This window comes from Mustela nivalis (genome assembly GCF_964662115.1).
Source record: "Mustela nivalis genome assembly, chromosome: 2".
Lineage (NCBI taxonomy): Eukaryota > Metazoa > Chordata > Mammalia > Carnivora > Mustelidae > Mustela > Mustela nivalis.
In genome coordinates, this window is record NC_139021.1 from 122,637,087 (window position 1) to 122,659,812 (window position 22,726).

General features: G+C 42.6%; 1 protein-coding gene across 1 annotated transcript in view; it reads right to left on the reverse strand.

Moving 5' to 3' along the window:
* CCDC6 (coiled-coil domain containing 6) overlaps positions 1–22,726 on the reverse strand; it is a 107,256-nt gene that overhangs the window by 44,191 nt on the left and 40,339 nt on the right. The window contains exon 2 of the mRNA XM_082721627.1: positions 6,843–6,992. Within this exon, the coding sequence (XP_082577753.1) occupies positions 6,843–6,992 (150 nt within the window). The remainder of the gene's footprint in view (positions 1–6,842; positions 6,993–22,726) is intronic.

Below are 22,726 nucleotides of genomic sequence, written 5' to 3' on the forward strand. Positions count from 1 at the left end.
AATTCTTTCACTAGGAAGGGCTGTTTCTCACACAGAATTTCTCCAATGAGTAGAAAGCTCACGTGTTCCAATTCTCCTCATCCAGTTGTAGAAAGCTATGTTTTTCTAAGAATTTGTCCATTTCATGTAAAATTCCAAATGTACTGCCATATAAAATTATTCTTGAGTTATTCACTCTCCTTTTGAATGTCTGTAAGAAAAGTTGTGATGTGATTCCTGTTTTCTAACAAAGATTTCAAGCTTGGTTTTTTCTTTTTTTTAATTTCTTTGAACGTAGTAAGCGCAGTTGCTTTGGAGTCTATGTCTGATAAATCTAATAGCTACAGTATTTGTGAAGTCCACTTCTGTTCTTTTGTTTCCACTGGTTTACATCCATGAAGTCTCCTACCCCCATGTTCCTGGTTCTCCTTGTGTGCTGTGCAATGTATTGGAACTTATATTTTAGGCAAAAACCTGTAGCCTAGGATGATGGTATCTTCCTCCAAAAAAATTCCATCTTCTTCTGCCAGGAACAAGAAGCCTGGGTCTATTATAATCCACAACAAAAGCCTCACTATCTTTTCGTGATCAAGTGCTGCAGAACTGGTTAATTCTTATCCTGAGATGGAGCTCTTCACGATTCCAGCTTCAACTGGGCTTCAGTTATCAAGGCCCCCATCTCTGGTCAGCCCCGAGCTCCAACTTCTGTAACCTCAGTTCCCGCAGTTTCCAAAGCACGGCTCAGTGCCACCTGATCCAGGAAGAACAGCAAATGTTCTCAGGACAAAAGCCACCTTGGGAGCTGCGGTCTTCTCAATTCCCACCTCCCACCCAGGGCACAGACCTGCAGACCTTCCTCATCTTGTTAGTTCTTCATGCTTTTTTAAAAAAACGTAAGAGTATTCTGTCTAGCTTTTGTCTATCCTCAGTGAGGTTTGTTTGGGTTACCTCATCTGTCATTTCCTAAGGGGGGGAGGCACATGTAACTTTTGCAAGGGAGTAGCTAGGTCTCTCCAGAAAATCGTTTTTTAGATGTTATTTTCTTGTCAGCATCTTCAACCCCAAGGACAGGTCCTTACTTCAGAGCAGAGGCTCCAGGAGAGTTCAGGCTTCCCACCCACCCAGAATATCTAACAGGCCACGTTTGAGCTTCCTGCATCCCCCAGAACATGATGGTGCTGAAAGCATTTAGAGAAATTAATGTCTTTAGAGAAATCTGGTTAGGAGGAAAATTTTTAAAAGATGCTCCACAAATAAAGAAATCCTTTCGGCCCTACAGTCGGCCGACTGCACTAAAAACCCATTCTGTCAAAACTAGCACTTTCTTCATCTGAGGACTAGAGTGTTCAGCCCAAAGAAAGAACTGACTCAAACTTGAAACATTACTGTGAATTAAAAGGCCACACCTTTATGAATAAAGATGAAAAAAAGGAAAGTAAAGGTAGTGAGCAGCAGGATGTAGTTCTGAATTTTAAGTTCATCACTGACTGGGAGGACTATAAACGGGTTTGAAATGAAAAGAGAACCTACCCAAGAAATGCAGAACATTTCTAAGTGCAAAGTCTTAAAATCATTTAAAGTGTTTCCAGCGATGGCTAAAGGCTATCTCCACTGGAGCCACTGGTCCTTTACTAACATTCATCTTTTCAACTAGAAATAACAATGCCGACTCCTACCCTGGTGAACAAAGCAAGCTCTACTCCAGCTTCATCCGGTTATTTTTTAATGTCATTTTCCTTCTACTTTTCTTTTCCCTCTACCTGTGTTTTCCCTGACTTTTTTCAGGAAGTCAGCATGGAGGATTGAAAGCCTTTCCTCTTGCCCTCACATTCCTGGGAGTCTGTACTGGTACATCCAAGCCAGCCCTGATGTCAACACACATACGCACACTTGGAAAGAATCTTGTGATTTCTTAAGACTAAACAACTGCATCAAGTTTATTGTGTTTTCTAATCACAATGCAAATTGTGTTGGACAGAGATTTTTGGCAGGCTACTAAACAGGAAAATTCTGGCTCGTAATTCAGCCTCTGGAGGCTGCATCATTTAAAATGCATTGAAAACATCCCAGGAGCCCTTTTGCGGATGTATCGGGAACACAATGTATAAGCCCCTTGCTCCATGAAAAGAAACAAAGAACAGACAAAGCTGGTTTCAGATACTTTGTAATAAAAACAACACACACACACACACACACACACACACACACACACACACTCCTCTGATCCAACTGTTCTGTAAGCTATAGGTAATAGCAAATTTTTCAGACCAGCATTAACAACCCTGAAAAAAGCCCAGAGGGCCCAAATGCCCGGGCTACCTTAATGGAGAATGTATTTTAAGGTCTCTTCTCTTCTGCCATGGGGAGGGCAGAAACAGTTTTCCTTTGAATGGAGGCAATGGCATCCTAGGTTAGGTATCTTTAAAATTAACTAGAGAGTTTCCTCCATATTTGTTGCCCCAACAGGTGATTTTGCTACCCGCACTGCCCTCCTAGTGCCCTGGTAAGCTCCAGGTCAAAGGCAGCCCCAGATGCTGGTGCATCCGCTGACACTCTGTGCTCACCCCTGTGCCTGAGGGCCCGGCGGACACACAGCCCTTCTGGGGTTGCAGAAGCATCCACTCCAGAAAGCCATGGGGCTGGAAGGAGAAACTATTTCTCCAGAACTGAGGGGAGGAGAAGAAAAGGGCGAATGAAGTGATGCGCCTCTGTCTACACGAACAGGCAGATTCAGGGATTCACTCCAATTTCACCTCTAGGTTTCCCTGCGCGCCGTCCTGCAGCACCGCACGGCGGGACGTCCTCTGGTAGTGCCAGCTTCCGCAGCGGCATCTGCCCTCCCTCCCCAGATCTCTGTCCATCACCTTTCCACGGATGCGAGGAAACATCAACTATGTGCATTCCGGAAGGCATTCTAAGGGACCAAGCCAGTAACGAGAAAGCCATGCCACTGAACAAGACATCCGGAAGACTTTTATTCTCAAGTACTCTGAATCATCAACATTCGGAATATGCCTTCCCATAAGGGCACAATAATTTCTATTAGAGCTATAGTGGCATTATTTTCCAGATTGGACCAGATCCAATTTCAAATGTGAATCAAAAGAAGAAAACTATTAACCTATTTGTTATTTTAAGGTCTAAAATTTAAAAGTTGGCTTAGACTGAAAAGATTCAGAGATATAGTACCCTTCTTATCTCAGTCCTATTCCAGGGTTTTTAAAAAAAAGAAAAAGTATTCATTAACTCTTGGCAGCAGTGCTGGCTGAGAGAAGACTGCAGACAAGAACAGGTCTTCCTAAGGAGCAGGAAGTAAACTTGATGCATCAGGCTTACATAAAAGCCAAGTGAAAAAAAATCCACGACTGCTAAAACCACGACCAGTCTCAGCAATGTCAGGCCTTCCAGTTGGCATTGGTGATTGGTAGTTCACAGGGGAGTTAGGCATTTATTTAAAAAAAAAAAAAAAAAGTTTGAAGGCAGAGGACCAGTGAAATAAATCATATCAAGACTGACAAGACAGTTAAGCTAGTCATTAGAGCATTCTGATAACACTAGTTCTTAATGATCACAGCATTCCAGAATCCTCTATCACCTGCAAATGCACCCAAGTGTGCAGTGGGCTTCAGTCCACTGAGCTTGGTGACAGACAGACACAACTATGACAGATCTCTGCTCTCAGAGCCAGTGACACAGAAGGTTCCAAAAGGTAAGGACAAAAAAGGCCTAGGAATTTTTAAATTTCCTTTTTAGGAAATAAGACATTTTCTAATTACAAAAGTAATATATGTTGCTTTTACAAAAGGAGAAGAAAAGGGATATAAGAAAGTTAACATAACCCATAAGCTCAAAGGGATATAAGAAAGTTAACATAACCCGTAAGCTCGGCACCCCAGTATAACTAAAACTAACATTTTGGAAACCAGTCTTTTAGACATATTTCCCAACATGCGTGTTATATATCAAAAACTGATGAAGAGGTTGCTTACAAAACATTTCTCATAAATTTTAATTATAAATTATGGTTAAATACAACCTGTCTTTGAGTCATTCCAGAGCTCAATTTAGTTCTGAAGTAGGCTTGTGCTGGGCTTACAAAAGTACTAGAAAGTTCTTTTTAGGACAGTTCTCAATCAGATAATCCCATAGCTCAAAAGGATACAGATTTTCCAGACAAGTTTTCATAAAATGAAAGTATAATTTTCTGGCTACCCAGTGGATATACACAAAAACAGGAGAGAAAGCATGCTTTTAGTGTGTTGTTTGTTTCAGTGATTTTAACATATTTGAAAATAACATATTTGAAAATATTCTAGGACAGAAGGATTTCCCCTCATCCACGCTTAAACAAATTTCCGTTTTTAAAGGCATTAGATACCAGTTCCATCATGGCAAATGGGAAAGGAAGTGTTTCCTCCACAGCAATAATCTCAATTTGTCCTCAGACCCAAAGAATTCCTTTGAAATGCACACAGAAGCTCTGGCCAATCACTCTCAGAGACAACAGTCAAAGCGTGGTGACAAAACCAAAACTGTTCTACCAACAGCCTCTCAGTGGCCTTTGGGTGAAAAATGCTAAGCAAACACTTTCCTGGTGAACAGGTCCATGGCCTCACTTGTCAACACCTATATGAAGTGTCTCTTGCAAGCTTTTCAAAAAAGGTCTCTCTAGAAGCACCATCCTAGAGAGCCATATTAAAGTAATTACACAATTAGAAAAGTCTATTGGTACCAATTACTCTAAAAGCCTCCAGATGGAGATCCATTCTTCTACACTGGGTGGCAGAAAATGTGAGCCTTCCACAAAGGACTGGCTGAAGTCCCTGAGGCAAGCCTAGCGGGAGGGCACCACAGTGGGATGGGCGCCACAGGGGGGCAGCCTTCTTCCCTTGCAGCTGTCCCAGCTCTATCCAACCAGTCAAAACCAGAGGAGGCCATCAAGGATATTCACCACAAAATGGTGTACTGTGACACCTGATGTCTAAAAGTGAGATGACCTATCACTCCACAGAACAGACATAGTGCTAGAATGTGCCAGAGACCTCAACCTCAAACTCCCTGACACCTGTCTCCTTTCAAGAGCCCAAGAACCAGGAGGGGAGTGATGAGTCACTCACTGTTCAATGGGTACGGAGTCTGGTTTTCAAGAAGTTCTGGGGATGAACAGCAGTGATGGCTGCACACACAAATGGGTGAAATGGTAAATTTTGTGTTAGTGTTTATTTTGCTACAATGTATGCATGCGTGGTGGTGGTGGTGGGGGGGGGGCAAATACAGATTGCCCAAGAACCACACTGGGATTCTTGGGAGGCTGTCTCAGAGACATGCGGATCATTCATTTGTCCAGATCCTACAAGTCAGACCCCAAATAAGCCAGTCTCACCAAGAGCTCCCCCAACAACAGAATCACACCTTCTTAGGAAATCCTTTATTTTGACAAAGGGCCAACCTAAGACTTGGCCACATGGAAACTATTGGTACTTGTTATATACTACTCCCTGCAAAAACAATTTATTGCCCTGTTCAGGTCGTACCTTCTTTAATCTCTTCAGAAAAGATCCATCATTCCCCTTAGTTTTTAATATATGAAAAAATTTTTTCTTCTGACCAAGTAAACTACTTTTTTTTTTAGATATAAGAATTATGAAAAAAAAATCACTATATTTCTGCAGGTTATAGCTTTATTTATAGGATGTTCAGAACTTTAGGTTCAAACCTTCTTACGCCAAATATATTATTATAACTAACTCCCTTTTCTGCTGTGCATGGCTCTTCTGTTCTCACTCTTACTTAGTGTCTTATTTTAAGAGACATCGATGGCTTTGGGAAAAAGGTACTTTATGATAAGAAACTACACATCACAGAACCACTCACAAAGAACAGGAGTAGAGCATGATGACCTTGCTAGCTTCGGGCAGCCTTATAAATAATTTGGTACAACAACCATTCAAGTTGAAAACAAAATATGTTTCTTGTAGGGTTAAAAATTAGGGCACGTGGTTACACACTAAACTCAGAAGAACAGACCATAATTGCATCCCTACAGTTCTCGAAGTAACATGCAAAGTAAGTGGTCTGATGTTGCCCCCGTGAGAGAGCGCCAAAGGTCAGACTAACCGCCTCCCCTTCTCTTCCCCTACTCACCCATCTGAACACATCTGATTGCACGTAATTTTAACAACATACCATAGATATCTTTTATTTGCCTCCTAAATTGACATTTCACTTTATATACTCATATTTTGGTGCAAAAGACCCACTCCTGTTGCAATAATGTTTATGTATTCATTATAGATTCAATGTATAAGGAGGAAGAAGTCCCACATTTAGTGTTAATCCTCGTATTTCCAAAACACCACATATAGGGGTGCCTGGGTGGCTCAGTGGGTTAAAGCCTCAGCTTCAGCTCAGGTCATGGTACCAGAGTCCTGGGATCCAGCCCCGCATCGGGCTCTCTGCTCAGCAGGAAGAAGCCTGCTTCTTCCTCTCTCTCTACCTGCCTCTCTGCCTCCTTGTGATCTCTGTCTGTCAAATAAATAAAATCTTTAAAAAAAACAACAACAACAAAACCCCCAAAACACCACATATAGCAATTACTCCTGCGCTAAGGCTTCAGGCTCATCAGCAACTTTGAGAGGCGCTCAAAATATAAAATATCGCCCCTTACCCAAGCAGATGGGTCACAGAGCCAGAGTCTTGAGTATTACATTGCTGCCATCTTTACCTGGTATTTTTAATCTCCAAAGAACTTTAGCTACAACCTCATCAGCAAATGTTTCAAGCCAAGTGCTCCATCAAAGTCATTTCTTCCTAGAGAGGAAAACAGGCAGGGAAAGACGTAAAGGGAGAAAAGATAAATTTACCTGCATCAATTTTCTGGAGAGCTCATTAGTGAGGAACTCTTCTTCCTTCTCATAATTTACAGCAAGGGTTTCTTTCTCCTTCTGCAAAGCCTGGATTTTCTTGAATAAAGTGTTACTGATGAATTCTTCCTCTTGCTCAGCCCTGGCTTGCTGTTTAAAAAAAAGGGGAGGGGGATAAATGAAAAGAGAGCAACAACAATAACGAAAATACGTTACGGAAACAGGAAATTTACTAGTTAAAATACTAGTTAAAATAGTTCTTATTTGCAGAGAGGGTACCCATTTTAAGGAGATTTCTATTTTTAACTGTGAACCAATGCCCCCCAAGATGCATAAACCAGAGGGGCCGAGTCACAACCCCAAAAGCAAATCTGGCTATTCCCCCAAAGAGCCTTCCTGTGTATGTACGGCCTCTCTTCTTAAAGTGATATTTCAAAGGCATTAATAAAGACTTTCTATGACAGTTTTTAGAATCAATCCCAATCAATCACTAGACTACAGAGAGCTCTGCAGATGGCAGACAGGTCCCATTGTGGGGTATATGCCAGCCATTCCTGCTAACTCCCTGCAGGTCTCTACATCTAGTTAAAATATCTAGGCAACAAGTTTTATTGAAGCAGAGAAGTTCAACTTGCTTGAAAGTAAAATCCTGTCACCTCTTTAGGATGTTACTGAACGGCTTTGGATATGCACTTTTAAAAGCAATGCAGGTCCACATGAATTCGATGACACGCGCAACGAAGGGTAATTGTAAGGAAACACACAAGTGGCTAGAAAGTCTTACTGAAGAAGCAGGAATCCAACCAGTGAAAAGTAAGGGTGGATGGAAGGGGTTTTATTTTTTACTTTATTAATTTCCCACTAGGAATTTTTTGGAGGTGAGGGCAAAGACAGACATATTTTAAAAACAGAATTTTAGAATCAGAAGAGAAGAGGGTCTGGATAATTCAACGGAGGTGAAAATATTCTTCTGTAGCATCCCCCTAGCTCATGCTATGTTTTACCAGAATAAACAGAAAAACTTAACCATCAACTTAACCATCCTTAAAGGAAATTCATCTTTTCAGAAAAACCTGTTTCAAGTGAACTCAACTCTACTCAAAACACTTTTTAAGACCATCATTGTGATGCATTAATCACAAATAATGCATTCCTGTTTTATCAGCCAAGTGGAGGCAAAAACAGCTCCATCAATTCCAAGCCGCCAGCACCTGTCACTTACAATAACACAAAAGCCAGAGGGCAGGAGACAAAAGGGCAGCGGCACTAAATAATTACCACCTTTTATTGTAAAACCTCCAACAACCACCTCCAAGTCTGGTGGTTTAGATCTCTGTACATATATACGCTCGCCTCCCCAGCGCCCGTACCCTAACAGCCACAGTTTCTGGGGAGCCTGTCGTCTGTGCTCCCCATCTCTGTGGCCAAAAGGAAGCACCCCAGTCCCCAGAACTGCCTGTCGAGGAATTCTACAGGAGAGCCTCCCGGAGTACTTCAACTGAAAAACAGAGATACACAAAGAATGGGAACTTTGGGAGAAGGTCCAGTAGAAACCACCTGGGATAGGTCAGGAGAACTGAGCCCCTAAGGGCACGTCTCAGCTAATGTTTTTCTCCATCCCAGAGCACCCAGGGAGAGGTCCCTAGGTTCCAGTGGGCTCCCTCACACCTGATATTCTATAAGGCCCAGAAAATCTCCTGAGGACTGGTGCTTCTTCCCCTCCCCGCCTTGGAACGACTCCCCACTCCTCTTTAAAACTCACATACGGGGGCGCCTGGGTGGCTCAGTGGGTTGGGCCTCTGCCTTCGGCTCAGGTCATGATCCCAGGGGCCTGGGATCGAGTCCCGCATTGGGCTCTCTGCTCAGCAGGGAGCCTGCTTCTCCTCATCTCTCTGTCTGTCTCTCTGCCTATTTGTGATCTCTCTCTCTGTCAAATAAATAAATAAAATAAAATAAAATAAAATAAAATAAAATAAAATAAAATAAACTTACATACGTCCAGGTGTCAATACTAGTGCAACCGGGAGGAACCCAAAGTATTTACGGAGGCACACTTGACACGCAGATCCAAGCCCCCAATCTGTCCAAGCTACTTGTTTCTCTGGTTTTGACTGACAACATCCTACATGATTTGATTCCTGAGAATTCTAAAAGTTACAGAATGGAAAGGTAGAGAGAACTATAATGCTGCAATTCTGCCCTTAATTTTTCGAAAGGCTGTTGGCCATACATTATTATCATCAGGTCAGACTCAACCTCTTACGTGTTGCCACATGCTCAGTATTTGAGACACCTGGTGTATTTGATCACCAGCAGGGAGGGGGCCAGACTCTCCCCAGGCTCCGGGGACACCCCTCCCCTTCGCACTGGGGCCTGGAAGTAAGAAGCTGGAAATAAGGCACAAGCCCCAAGTGTCTGTCGGTGGAGCTTGCTCCCCTGCCTCTCCCTTCATCTAACCATTAAGTTTCAGGGACAACAGACTTCAGTATAACATAAAACAGAACTCAGCAATGAAAAGCACATTTGTGTTTGCCAGGGGCTGGGGGGCGGGGGAGGGGGCGTGCGTGTAAGATGGGAAGCGACTGCTAATGAGCGCGGGACAAATTCTTTCTGGGGCGATGAAAATGTTCTGAAATCAGTGCTAACGGTTTACACAACCTTGTGAATATACTAAAAATCAATGAGGTGTATACACTTTAAAAGGGTGGATTTTATCGTACGTGAATTATATCTCGATTAAGAAAAAGCACTCTGAATAATTAGCAGGGTCTGTATTTCACAGAGCACCTGGCTTCCTTTGCAGTTCTTCTCAGAGAAAGCAGCAAAATTTTAAAAGGATGGGGGTGGGGAGGCGTTGAAGAGCCCCAGATCTGCTATAAAGTGCCTTCCCAAGTAAGTGACACAACACGTTGTGAGGTTGAGGCTTTAGCTAACAAAATTATTCACCATTTCAAAATAGCCACTTAATTCTAGGCAAAGCCCATTAATGGAAAATGCTGCTCTCAGGACCCCTGAATAACATGCGGAACTGCTCTGGGGAGCCTCTCTAACTTCACGGGGGCTGGACAGGCCCTCACAGACTCCATCAAAGGCCTCCTTTTTGCCACGTTTTCATCCGAACCCAGGTTGGTGGTTAGTCTGCCTCCCGTGGCATCTGACATCCAGAGGAAAACCACTAGGAGAACAAGATTCCAAGTCCCCAAAAATGTTAAACCAAGTCCACCCTCTTTCTAACTGGTCACAACCACTGTAGGAATGAACACATAAATGAGGACAAAAGGCAAGCTGTTATATCCAAGAGAGCCTCAGAGAAAATTGTTTAGAAGATCAGACAGAGTGGACGGAAAACCAGGGGTGAACTTGATGCCCAGAGTCTGCGTGGAGAGCCACACAAAGCAGCCAGCATCTGCCACTTCCCCTGCAGCCATCTCCCATGCCATGGGCTGTGTCTGTCCAGTGTCAGTCTGGGGCCTGGCTCTTTTTTCCCCTAACTCCAAAACAAGCCTTTTATTTAAGCTGTAAGTGAATTAACCTTACAATTTATCCCTCCCCCCCCCCCACCACCACCACCAAAGACAAAAGCCTGGGAGAGAGTGGCCTAGGAGCAAAGAAGCAAGGCCCAGGCACCATTCACCAGGGGGACAGATAAAACAAGCTACTGCTTCCCTTTTTATTCGAAATGCTTGACAATTTCAGCATACCTAAAGACATCCAAATTTGAAAATAAAACTGTATTTCAAAAGCTAAATATAAGAATCATGGTTCACCTGTAACACCATAAACTCCCAAAAGAAAATGTGAACATAAAATTAGGAATGCTCTGAAGGAGGAAAACTTTACTGTGTTCTGCCTATGTCTGTAGAGTCGAAGACTGGGAAAATCCAGGGAAAATTTTTTCAATATCTGTGATTATAGCTGCATGTTCAATATGGTTCTGGATGTTGTGTTTAGAAACTGAGTGGCTCTGGTGTAACCATACTCACTTATTCCCCTAGCGATAATCATCTGAGGTCTGTAAACACAAGACCACAGTAGAAGGCATCTCACCATCACTCACTCTTTCCCCTGCCTATCAAAAATCCGACACCAAAAAAGAGGGAAATAGTAAAGAAATAGGGGAGAAAGCAGAACAGGAGAAATTTACGAAGTACTCTGGCAAAAATAAACACCAACAAGATTCTTAGAAGAATTATTTTCTCCCCAGTCACCACATATTTAGGCAACCATACTCTGAGCACAATTTTCTGTGAAGAAGGAAAACAGCCCATTCTGATCCATTGCTAGGATGACCACCAGGGCACAAATCTGATAGGAGTTTCCAGTGTGATTGTTTAGGGTTTCTGTTCTTTATCGCAGCATTTTGGAGATCAAAGGTGGGTGGAGAAAGGAGAATTCAAAAACTCTCAACAGTAGCATTCACTGCTGATGAGAAAAATCCGAGTGCCAAAACCAAACTCATGTAGGATGATGCAATTCCTGATCTATCAAGCATGAGAAAAAGAACAGTTTTCCAAAGCAGGCAATCAATATTTGATAGCAGCCATAGGTAGAGGGTATAATCAAGAGAAGATACGAGTGACTACCAAGGTAGCACATTAGCATTTGTTTTTAAAAATTACTTTTAAGTTGATTGCTGACTTGTCTTAATGACAAAAAATCATAAAGGTAAGATTACCTTGAAGCTCAAATGCTTAAGAATCCAGGCAGGCTCTATTTATTATTTTAATTATCTAAATTTAGGAATCTATTTGAATATATTATTTAAATTCACTATTCTGTTGCCTAGTCACTTACCATCTGTATTTTAATGATCTTAACATCTCAGTTTGAAATAGCATCAGAAACCAAATTGTTAAAATCGAAGGAGCCACCCAACACAAAGCCAGGGAAGTGACTGAAACCGTGCTGTCTCCGCTGTCATTTACGAGGGTCACCACAGCACAGTCCGGGGAGATGCTAAGTTCAACAGAACCCATGCCGGATGGCTGGTGCCTCTCAGAGAATTTGCCTGAATATCAGCCATACCGCTGGGTTTATTCACAACAAACCACTGTCCTGCCGCGGTCCTGCTGGATCTGTTTAACACTGAAGTACCAGTACCACAGGGGTGGGTGGCAGGCGACACAGAAGATAAGTCCATTAAGTACCTTCACTTCTTCGATTAGAAGAACAAGAGAGATGATTTCACACATCAGATGTGTGAGCATTAGAATTTCCCACTTAGTTGGTGGAAGCACTAGGTTGTTTTGTCTTTCCTCCATGTACTGCATGCTACCTAGGCTTATAGTAAGAACAGTTAATAATCAGTAAATTCAAACACTTACTTATTGCATTCCAGTATTGCCAGCAAGTCACTGAGTACACTGGATCAGAGCAGAATCACTGTCAGCCTTGCCACTGGGCTATTCTACCCCAGACACTATGCCCAGGCCATCTGCAGGACTGCAGGGCAAGAGAGAAACAGCAAGAAAGAGTGACTACAGGACAAGAAGAACTCAGAGAATCTCGAGGTTAAGAAGGACTCCAATAGCTACTAGGTTTTATCAACCTGCTGTGCCTCTCAGATCAGCTTCAGTGAACACCAGGCCTCACCACTCTGCTGTCAGACTGCCTACTTCACAAGATGTCCACCTCCAGCTGAGTGACCCCAGACAAGCCATGTGACCTCTTGGGACCACTGCTTTCTCCTCTGTAAAGTGAAAAGAATGGCACCCCCTTCTGGGTTGGTGTGAAGATAAATTCATATACTTCAAAGAAAGAGCTCAGCATAGTATTTTGCCTAAGGAAGCACTCAAAAGATAGTTACCAAAAAGCCTGGGAAGAAGCATGTACAAGAGGATTAATGAGAAAACAATGAAGTCTTATGGAGTTCCCTTCATTTAATGAAAAGTTGAAAGGGGCTTAATTATGGCACATCCATAGAAAAACATTGAGGAACCATTAAAAAAATTATATATATATATAGATAGTATATTATATATTATAGATTATATATATAGATTATATATTATATATAGATATATGGATTATATATTATATATAGATATCTATATGTATATGTATATAGTATCTATACGTATATAGATACTATATATATATATGGTTTGCGCTTACTATCATGAAAAGATGTCCAACAACAAATGGTTAAGTGAAATATCAAAATGGAATGTTTATATCTGAAGTAGAAGGACCCTCGGCTGAGTTCCCAAAGAAAAGCCACACCTCAAGGACACAATGCACTATAATTAATAGAAACAATCTATTTATAGTTCCACACATACACACTAACTCATGATCAGCAAAGGCTTCAGATATTCAAGTTCTCAGAAACTATAAAATAGTTTTATCTGAAACATTACAAAGAAAGAAAATATGGTGAATGAGCAGCAAGAGAATGGATCAGGCAGGTTTGAAAACGAAAAGAGAATTTCTTGAAATAAATGTTTAAATTCATCTTGCATTTTGTATTTCAATACCAAATTTGACAGAGCTGATTAGCAAACACTGAAAGACATAAAATTAATCCAGAATGTAGCACAAAGAAACAAGAAAGTGGGAAATGGGGAGGATATCAGTAGATACAAGGAGGAAATGAAAAATCTGACACATTATCTCACTAAAGATTAAGAGGGAAAGAATACTTGAAGAGATGATGGTTTCAGATGGTGTATCTCAGAAATACCATCTGAGAACATCCCTGAACAAATGAAAGACATGAATCTACAGATATAGGAAGTACGAAGAATTGGTACCTAGACACATTTTGATCCAACTGTACCACATTAAGACAAAAATCTTAAAAACAGTCTAAAGAAAAGACAGGTCATCCATAAAGAAAAAGCAGACTAACAATCACTTCTCCACAGGGAAAGGGGACAACAGAATATTCTCAAAATGCTAAGACACAACAAGCAGCAAACTGTACTGGGATATCAAGACGAACTGTCTTTTAACAAACAAAACTCACATTTCTAATATAAACCAACACTGAGTTTATTACCAGTAGATCTACACTAAGAAAGCTGCTACAGGATGGACTTATCCCAGAACTGTCTACAATGCACAAAGAACTGAGGAGCGAACAAACTAGTACAAATGAAGGATAATTTCAACAAAGACAACATCTAGTCTATAAGGTGAAACTGTCAGTGAGTCCTCTTGCTCAACTACAGACCCCAATAGTTAAAACCAGAAAGAGACAAGTCGGCTTAGCTCATGCTCTAACTATAACCCACTGGGCTTTTCTTACCACACTTTCTGGAGGCATTGGAGATGTTCTGTCATGACCAGAACATTCCAACTGTCAAGACCAGAAGTGTATACCTAGAAGACCACACACCACCAAATCCCCTTCCTTGCCCATGATTTCAGGCTACTCATATACCAACCCCACCCATGACCATGTTTCCCCCATCTGCTTTCTTGCAGGACCCCTCGGAACCTCTCCATAAAACCACCAGGGGTTGACCTTGTGGGAGGTCAGTTGTTAAGGCTTACTGAGTCTGACTGCATCCAAAATAAATTTCTTTCTCTTTTCCAAATCCCTCCTGATACTTACTGACTGCAACAAGTTTATCTGGCAATAGTGTTGGCAAACCCAGCCAGGGGCTATGCTCTTAATTTGTCCAGTCCCCCTGGAACTACCCAGCCGGAGTGGGTGGTGACAGCAGGATACCAGGACTCCCCCCTGTTCCTTCTGGCGTTTTGGGCTGTGCTAGGTCATTCAGAAACAAAAATACTGATGCAGCACCCAAATACTAAATAGTAATAGTGTCAGTCTAAAGGGATGGTGAGAATTAAAACATTTTAAGGTCCTCATATTTCCTAAAGATCTAACATATTTCTTTTAAATGTGCACAGTAGAATTTCAAGTATAACTAGTAAATGAATAGAAATAGAGAACTCCTAAACCAGCAGAAAAATATTTTAAGTTAAAAGGTACAAAAAGAAAGAAAAAGATGGTAGAAAGAAGGAAACTACCTTAGTCATCATAACAAACACAAGCAAGACTAAACTAGACAGATTGTGAGATGGGAGGGTAAGCGCAACACCGAGAAGGTATTAGAAGAAAGTTCTAAGTACAGAGATGAAAAAAAGATATACCACACAAACAATAACCTAACCCCAGGGATACAGGATTATATTAATATCTGTCTTAAACAGATTTTACAACAGAACACATTTTTGGGAAGTTCTATCAAGCACAAAAAAATAAGTAAGACAAAAATTCAAAGTACGATGGCTGGTAAAGAAAAAACAAAACTATCATTATTGGCAGCATTATTTTAAAAGTATAAAACTCAGAGGCATGGGTGGCTCAGTAGGTTAAACATCTGATTTTTGATTTCAGCTCAGGTCGTGATCTCCGTGTCCTGAGATCTAGCCCTGCATTGGGTTCAGGGCTGAGCAGGGAGTCTGCTTAAAGATTCTCTCTCCCCTTCTGCCTCTGCCCCTCCCCCTGCTTCCATGCTGGCTCTCTCTCAAATAAACAAATCTTTAAAAAATAAAAATAAAAACCTATAAAACTCTCTTAAAAATTCAAATAATTAGAAGACAAACAATACCATGGCATTTTGTACATACCAGCCATAAACAGAACACACTTTTCAAAAAGATATTATTTAATGTAGTCATGAAAATTTTAAGGCACCTAAGAAGAGATCAGCCAAAAGATATCCAAGATCTCTATGAAGAAAGTAAGTCTGAACTGAAATACACTTAATAAAGAAAAATGCAAGAATAGATCTTCTGATCTGAAATACACTTAATAAAGAAAAATGCAAGAATAGATCTACAAATTTACTACTGTAGATGTGTTGATTCTTCCCCAAACCACCCATGAATTCAATGCAATTTAATCAAAATACCAACAGGGTTTTTTGAGAAGCCTGAGGAGCTGATTCTAAAATCTTTGTTAAAGCACAAGGGCCAAAAGAGGCAGATCTCCCAAAGAAGAGTATGAGAAAGAAACCTGCCCTACTGGAGAGAGACTTCCTATAAACTTACAGCTATTCCCTCATACACTGCTGGTGGGAAAGCAGAGTGCTGCCAGCCCTTTGCATGCAATCTGAATGATTCTCCAAGTTAACCCTCAAGTGACTGTATGACTCAAAACCATTCCTGCATATATGCCCAAGAATACCAAAAACCTTTCTTCATGAAGAATGCGTATACAAATGTTCCAAGAAGCATTATCATTATAGCCAAAAAACGGGAAAAACCCAAATGCTCATCAACTGATGGAAAGATAGATAAAACATGGTACAGCCATTATAAAAAATGAAGTACTGACCTTACAACATGGATGACACTTGAAAATATCTTCTTGGTAAAAGAGACCAGACAAAAAAGACCATAGAACACATGATTCCATTTATATTAAATGCCCAAATTGGGCAAATCCAATGGGACAGAAAGTATGTTAGAGGGTGATCAGGGTTGAATGTGGGGTGAAGTAAGAAATGGCCACTAAAAAGTATGAGCTTGTTTTATGGGGTGACAAAAATGCTCTGTAATTAAATAGTGGCGATGGTTACATAACTTCACTAAAAACAGCTGAATTGTACATTTTTAAACAATATTTTATTTATTTAACAGAGAGAGACAGAGAGATCACAAGTAGGCAGAGGGGCAGGCAGAGAGAGGGGGAAGCAGGCTCCCTGCTGAGCAGAGAGTCTGATGTGGGGCTCAATCCCAGGACCTGGAGATCATGACCTGAGCTGAAGACAGAGGTTTAACCCACTGAGTGACCAGGTGCCCCTGAATTGTACATTTTTAAAGAGTGAATGTTATAGTATGTGAATTAGATCTCAATTTAAAATGAAGTTGGGGGCTTAAGCCACTCTGGGAGATACAACAAACCCTTTACTCCCCACTGCCCTGGGCCAAGAGTGGACCAAGGGTTGGGGGTGTGAAGAGTCCTCCCCCCCAGATCTCAAGCAAAGACCCACTGCCTCTGGGAAAAAGGCAGGGAAACTCTGTCCCTAAGACACCCACCAGATTCAAGTCAGAGACAATCTACAGAAAAGCGGTGCTGGGAACACTGCGTCTTGATGGCCCAGGCACATAAACCGAAGACTAGACCAGATGAACAGAGAACCACCCCTTCCTCTACAAGGAACCTAGCAAGGAGAAACCACTCCAGTGGTCTAGGCTCAAGAAGGGGCAAAGGCATGGAGATTATTGTAGCCCAGGCATTCGAGAACCTCTAAAAGCAGAGCAGCAGAGCAAGAACATGAGGAAAATGGGGTATCAGAGGCCCCACTCTATGTATAAGGTACTGGAGCAATTTGAAGCTTGTGGTACAATCACAGAAGTACAACCACCAGCAAAACTCAAATCTAGTTCAATTACTGATTAGACTGACTCAATCTCACATTGATGGCCCAATAGAAGAGACATGCTCATTTCTGGGTATAAATATTAACATTATAAATCTCGGTCTTTGACCTACAATATCTATAGTCAATCAAAAGTTACAAAAAAAAAAAAATAGGGGCAGCAGGCAGGCTCATTTGGAAGAGTGTAAGACTCTTGATCTCAGGGTTGTGAGCTCAAGCCCCACATTGGGTATAGAGATTACCTTAAAAATAATAAAAGACATGGACATTGGGGAGGGTATGTGCTATGGTGAGTGCCGTGACGTGCATAAACCTGGCGATTCACAGACTGTACCCCTGGGGCTATCAACACATTATATGTTAATAAAAAATTTAAAAATTTTTTTAAAATTTAAAAATAAAAATAATAAAAGCAAAAACATCTTATACGAGATGAGAAAGGAGAAGAGAAAGGAGAGAAAGGAGAAGGGCTTTTCTTCCCCCTCTTTAAGTATGGAACCAATTCAAGGCACAGTTTTGTTTGTATTTCTTTGGTATTTTCTCATTTTCCCTCAAAGAATTATCTATTTCTTATTGGTACACTTAACAGATTGGCAGTACATTCAAAGTGCTCCATAGGCCCTACCCCAATATACCATAATTCTCAAACAATCCTTCCCCTAAAGGAATCATGGCCCCAAATCAGCTACCTCCCTTTCCCTATAAAACAAAGCTGTGAGCATCTAGAAGCTCTTTCAACTAGGAAATTGAGAAGCAATCAGACTGACCCAAATTATACTAAAATGTGAAAGACTGTTTTCTCCAACCCTGATGATTTCTTATGAGAGGACAGGAGGGTATAATAGGATCGCTGGCTGAGTATCTTTGTTCTACCAGTTATCTACTGCTATGTAACAAACCATCCCAAAATGTAATGCTCGTGAACAACAATGTATCATTTGTCCTCATTCTACAGGCATTCCCTTGGCTGGTTTCACTGAGCTCACTCACGCTCCTGCACTCAGCTGGAAGTACAGGTGAGCTAGGATGATCTAAGATCAAGGGAGCAGGAAAAAGTTTTCATCTCTTAGTGAGAGAAGCAGTAAAATACTACTCAATCAGGATACTTCCCTTTTTCAAAGTTTCTTCTTCTTTTGAAGACACAGATATCCTAAAATCTCTCAAGGTTTTTCTATAAATAATTGGCATGGAAGAGGAGCAACTCTAGAATTTGGTTAGTACTTTAGGTTGGTATTAGTAGGATGACCACCTGCATTGTTAATGACCATATTAAGTATGGTCAGAAGCTTTGGGGAGGGGGGCAGGGGGAATCATACCATGATCAATTCCTACTGCTAAAACTCATTTCCTTGCTTCCTGATAGCACCAGAGGATGTACAGTCTCCCAGTGGAATAACAACACATTTTCCCAACTATAAACACAGGAACTGGTCCTACAAGATCATGATGAGTAATCTCAGATGTATAAGCAATATATAAAAAGAGATCAGACCAAAAAAAAAGAGAATCAGACCAAAACTCATAGTCTGCGCCAAGGAGTCTCAAGGCAGACACAACTTTAAGAACAACGGTCATAAACTGGATGGACCAGAGACACAAAGACAGAAATAAGCACATCAGGGTTCTGTGTCTGTGATTCCTATCACTCATTAACTTTTCAACCCATCACCTTCTTCACCTTGAAGCTATTACTATCTCCAGGGTACATCTTGGCTCAGAAGCCCTGGAGGAAGTTATCTACTGCTCTGGGAAGATGTGCTCTTAAAATGGAGGCTTCTAGCAGTACCTGGCTGGCTTTGTCAGTAGGCTGTGTGACTCTTGATCGTGGGTTATAAGTTCAAACCCCACACTGGGGGCAGTGATTACTTAAAAAATAAAAACTGAGGCCTCTACCTTCCCCCACACACACAAGAAAACCACGAATGCCACACCCTTTATACCCTTACCTATCCCCAAACACCTCAAGGTTTCCAAACTTGGTGCCAGGGCAGTAACTGAGACCCGCAGAACAGGAATATGGAATCGCTACAGCTCAACAAGCTTGGGAAACAGGCTTGACAACTCAGCGGCCTACCAAGCAGAGCAAGGAATCCAGCAAGCATGTCCTACTCCAAAGGATCAAGAGGGGGAGCTGTGGTACAGGGACCCCAGTGCAGGAGGAAGGCAGCTCAATAGGCAGAAAGACAGGAATCCTTCCTCCCAGAAGGTACATTCTCATCGACAGAGGCATCATGAAGAAAATTAGAAACAACAAAACAATCGAGCCAAGAATAAGCTCACTGGTGGTCACCTTCACCCCAGAGGGAAAGTGGAGACTGCGATCGGTTATTGTTCCAGACTGAATGCTGGTCATTCACGAAGTGCCTTGACTCATCAGGAGCCCTGCATTAGGAACCACATCCCCGCTAAGTCTGACATGGGCAGGGGAGAGCCCCAGCTACTACCAGGAGACATCCCTCGTCAACAGCAGGCTTCCCTCCATAATAAGTTCCCAACCAGAATGGCTGACACTTGGAAGCAGCAACTACAGCGATCAGAGTTTTACAATGTACTTCAGTACATGAGAATCTCTGACATGGCAAGCACTGTACGGATTGGCAGCAAGGACCACTGACACTGTCCCTGCCCTGAAGGGGTATATAATCCTAGCAATTAGGTGAAAGTAACATCATTAATCTATACCCTTAGCAGCTGGCCTTGGAGTCATCTTGGCTGCGTAAAATAGCCTGAACAATCAAGGGATTTAAAATGAGAGTAAGCTGCACAGAAAAGGGAAGTATTTAATCCACTGCAGTAACAGAAGAAACGGCCCAGCACAGAAGCAGTCCAACAACTCCCGAAGGAGGGGTAAAAACATAAACAAATATACAAACTTGATGTTATAGACATGCATATGTATGTGTGTATCCATAAATGAATCATTAACTCTGTGGACGACTATAATAACCCCCACACTGCCGGAGGCCCCTTCTATACATCTCATTCGACTGATACATGGGCCTCCCGTATTTCAGCCCAACATAAAAACAAGAGCTGAGAGAGGTCAAGCAACTTGCTCAAGGGTCCCAGCTACTAAGGATCAGGGCTACAGTTCAAACCTAAGCCCTGGACTGGTTCCAAAGCTCCTAGTCCTTTTATGGCCTACTCCACTGTTCCAGCAACAGTGTCTCCCACTAGGGCAGGGAAGGTAATGATGCTCCAGAAAGCAGAACCTCTGAGCTCAGTCTTAAAGCCAACGTGGGCCATGGCACTATGCCTGGGCTTCACAAAGCAGCTGGTCTTAGGGAGGAGCTACCCTGTAATTTCCTTTCCCAAACGAACTAGCTAAATGGAGGGTGACTGACAGGTAACCTTTCAGAAGCACCCAAGAACCACTTTCTGCTACTGCTACCAATTTCCTGATGGTACCCACACTGGTGTTCCCAGGCTGACAGCACGCTCTGGAAGTTAGCGTTACTCCACACGCCCTTCCACCTGCTCCTGCAGAGTGAATGAAGATGTGTCTGTCGGGATGAGGGAAGAGAGGTCACGGGAACATGGGAACAGGTCGGCCACAAGCAGGCAAGTGAGGATATGGATTCAAGTCTAATAGGAAACTGTAGGATAAGAAAAGTCACACTCTCTGTGTGTATAAAACAGCTCACGTATAGCAGGCCTAACCACTATTCTCTGAAAGGCTGCTTACAAAGCTTAGCCCTTACCTGGTGACTGGGAACTTGAACTGGGAAGTGTTCCCACCATCCTGATTAAAGGGGCTCATTGTGTCAAAACTCTACAAACGTTATGGTTTGTGACGAACTCCTGCTTTCCTCTGGGTATCTAGGATTTGGGGACATGCTAAGCAGAGGGGCTCATGTGATCAGTCCCAGTGAAAGCATGGGCGCTCAGTCTCTACTGAGCTTCCCTGACAGACAACATTTCGGAGGTGTTGTCACACCTGCGGCTGGGGGTGGGGGGGAAGTAAGTATATCCTGTAGGACTACTGGGAGCAAACTCTTAGAAGCTCATGCCTGGCTTCCTCCAGACTTCGCTCTGTGAACTTTTGCCCCGTGCTCATTTTGCTTTGTAGCCTCTGGCTGTAATAAATCTTAGCCATGATCATGACTGCATACTGAGTCCTGGGAGTTCTCCCGGCAAATCCCACAAACCTGGGGGTGGTCTTGGCAACCAGGGCTCACCTTGTATCTAAAAAGAACGCCCTTTCATCTAGCTGTCCAAAACCATGGGAGCCACAGAGTGCTTATGGGAGCACACAGCACACCCATCACACTGTAATGATTTCGGCGTGCTGGTATAAGCTATAACCCGAAGTCTGAATGTAAGTGCACCCTGACTGAGAAAGCCATGAGACTCCTTAGCCAGAGAAACCTCCCCAGATCTCCAGACCCTTAACCACCTACTTACCAGCTTCAACTGGAGATCATGAAGGAACCTCAAACACAACCAACATCAAACACATCTTGAGTAAACATCTCGTGTAAACACTTCCTTATGCCCAATTCAACCCATCGGAACACCTTGTTTATAACAAACAGATCTAGAATGTTTCTTTCTATCCTTCCCCTGGCCTCTGTTCCAGCCACCACCATCTTTTACCCAGCTGACCACAGCTGCTGAGCCAGCCCTGCAGATTCTTCCCTTCTCGCTCTCATATAATCTATGCTCCATTCTGCAACCAAAGTGATTTGGCAGAAGACTGACCACTCCATTGCCCTACATCAAGCCCTCCAGTGCCTTCCCAGATACTCAGAAATGGTGATTCCTCCCGGTAATCTACTAGCCCTCCACCATGGAGTCCCTGCCTGCCTCTCCCCACCTTGCTCACAGCGTTCCAGCTATACCAGCACGTCCCACACATGCAAAGCTCATGATTCCTGTGAGGCACTTGAGCCCTAGCTAGACCCTCTGCCGCATGGCAGCTGGTCACCTGTCATTCCACATCTCCCCAAAGAGGCTGCTCCCGCCACCAAACCTAAAATCAGCCCATAGTCACACATCCCATTATACAAGCTTTCTGCTTCTGTGGGTTTTATTTCTCTGTCTCCCTCTCAGGCCTCACCAGAATGTTGGCTTATGAAGCACAGCAGGTCTGCTGGTGGCTGCTGCAACTCCAGAGTCTAGAACCGTGCCAGGCATCTGGCAAGCACTCAAATACTGGATACGTGGGCACTCCCTGAGATGCAGGAAAAGCCTTCTCTCAGTCTCTGAGCCTTCCTCCCTTCACTCTGCTGGTTAGCAGATGCTCAAAGCAGTGTCTGCTTCTTGTGACAAAAAGATGAGTACTGTCACTGCTTTTGGCATTGCTAGTCCAGTAATTCCAAATCTATCACAGCCTTTCCCAGTCTCCATCGGCTTCCATGGATGCCGCCAACACCACAACATAGTCCTGTACTTGGTAGCTCTGACTTCCATTCTTATCACGTTCCTATCACCACCGCCACATCATGGTCGGGGTAGCCAAGGACGGCAACTAACCCCCAGCCTGAACTCTCCTCCTCCTTTCCATAATAGGACGCCCTCATGCTCTACTTGGACCCATGACCA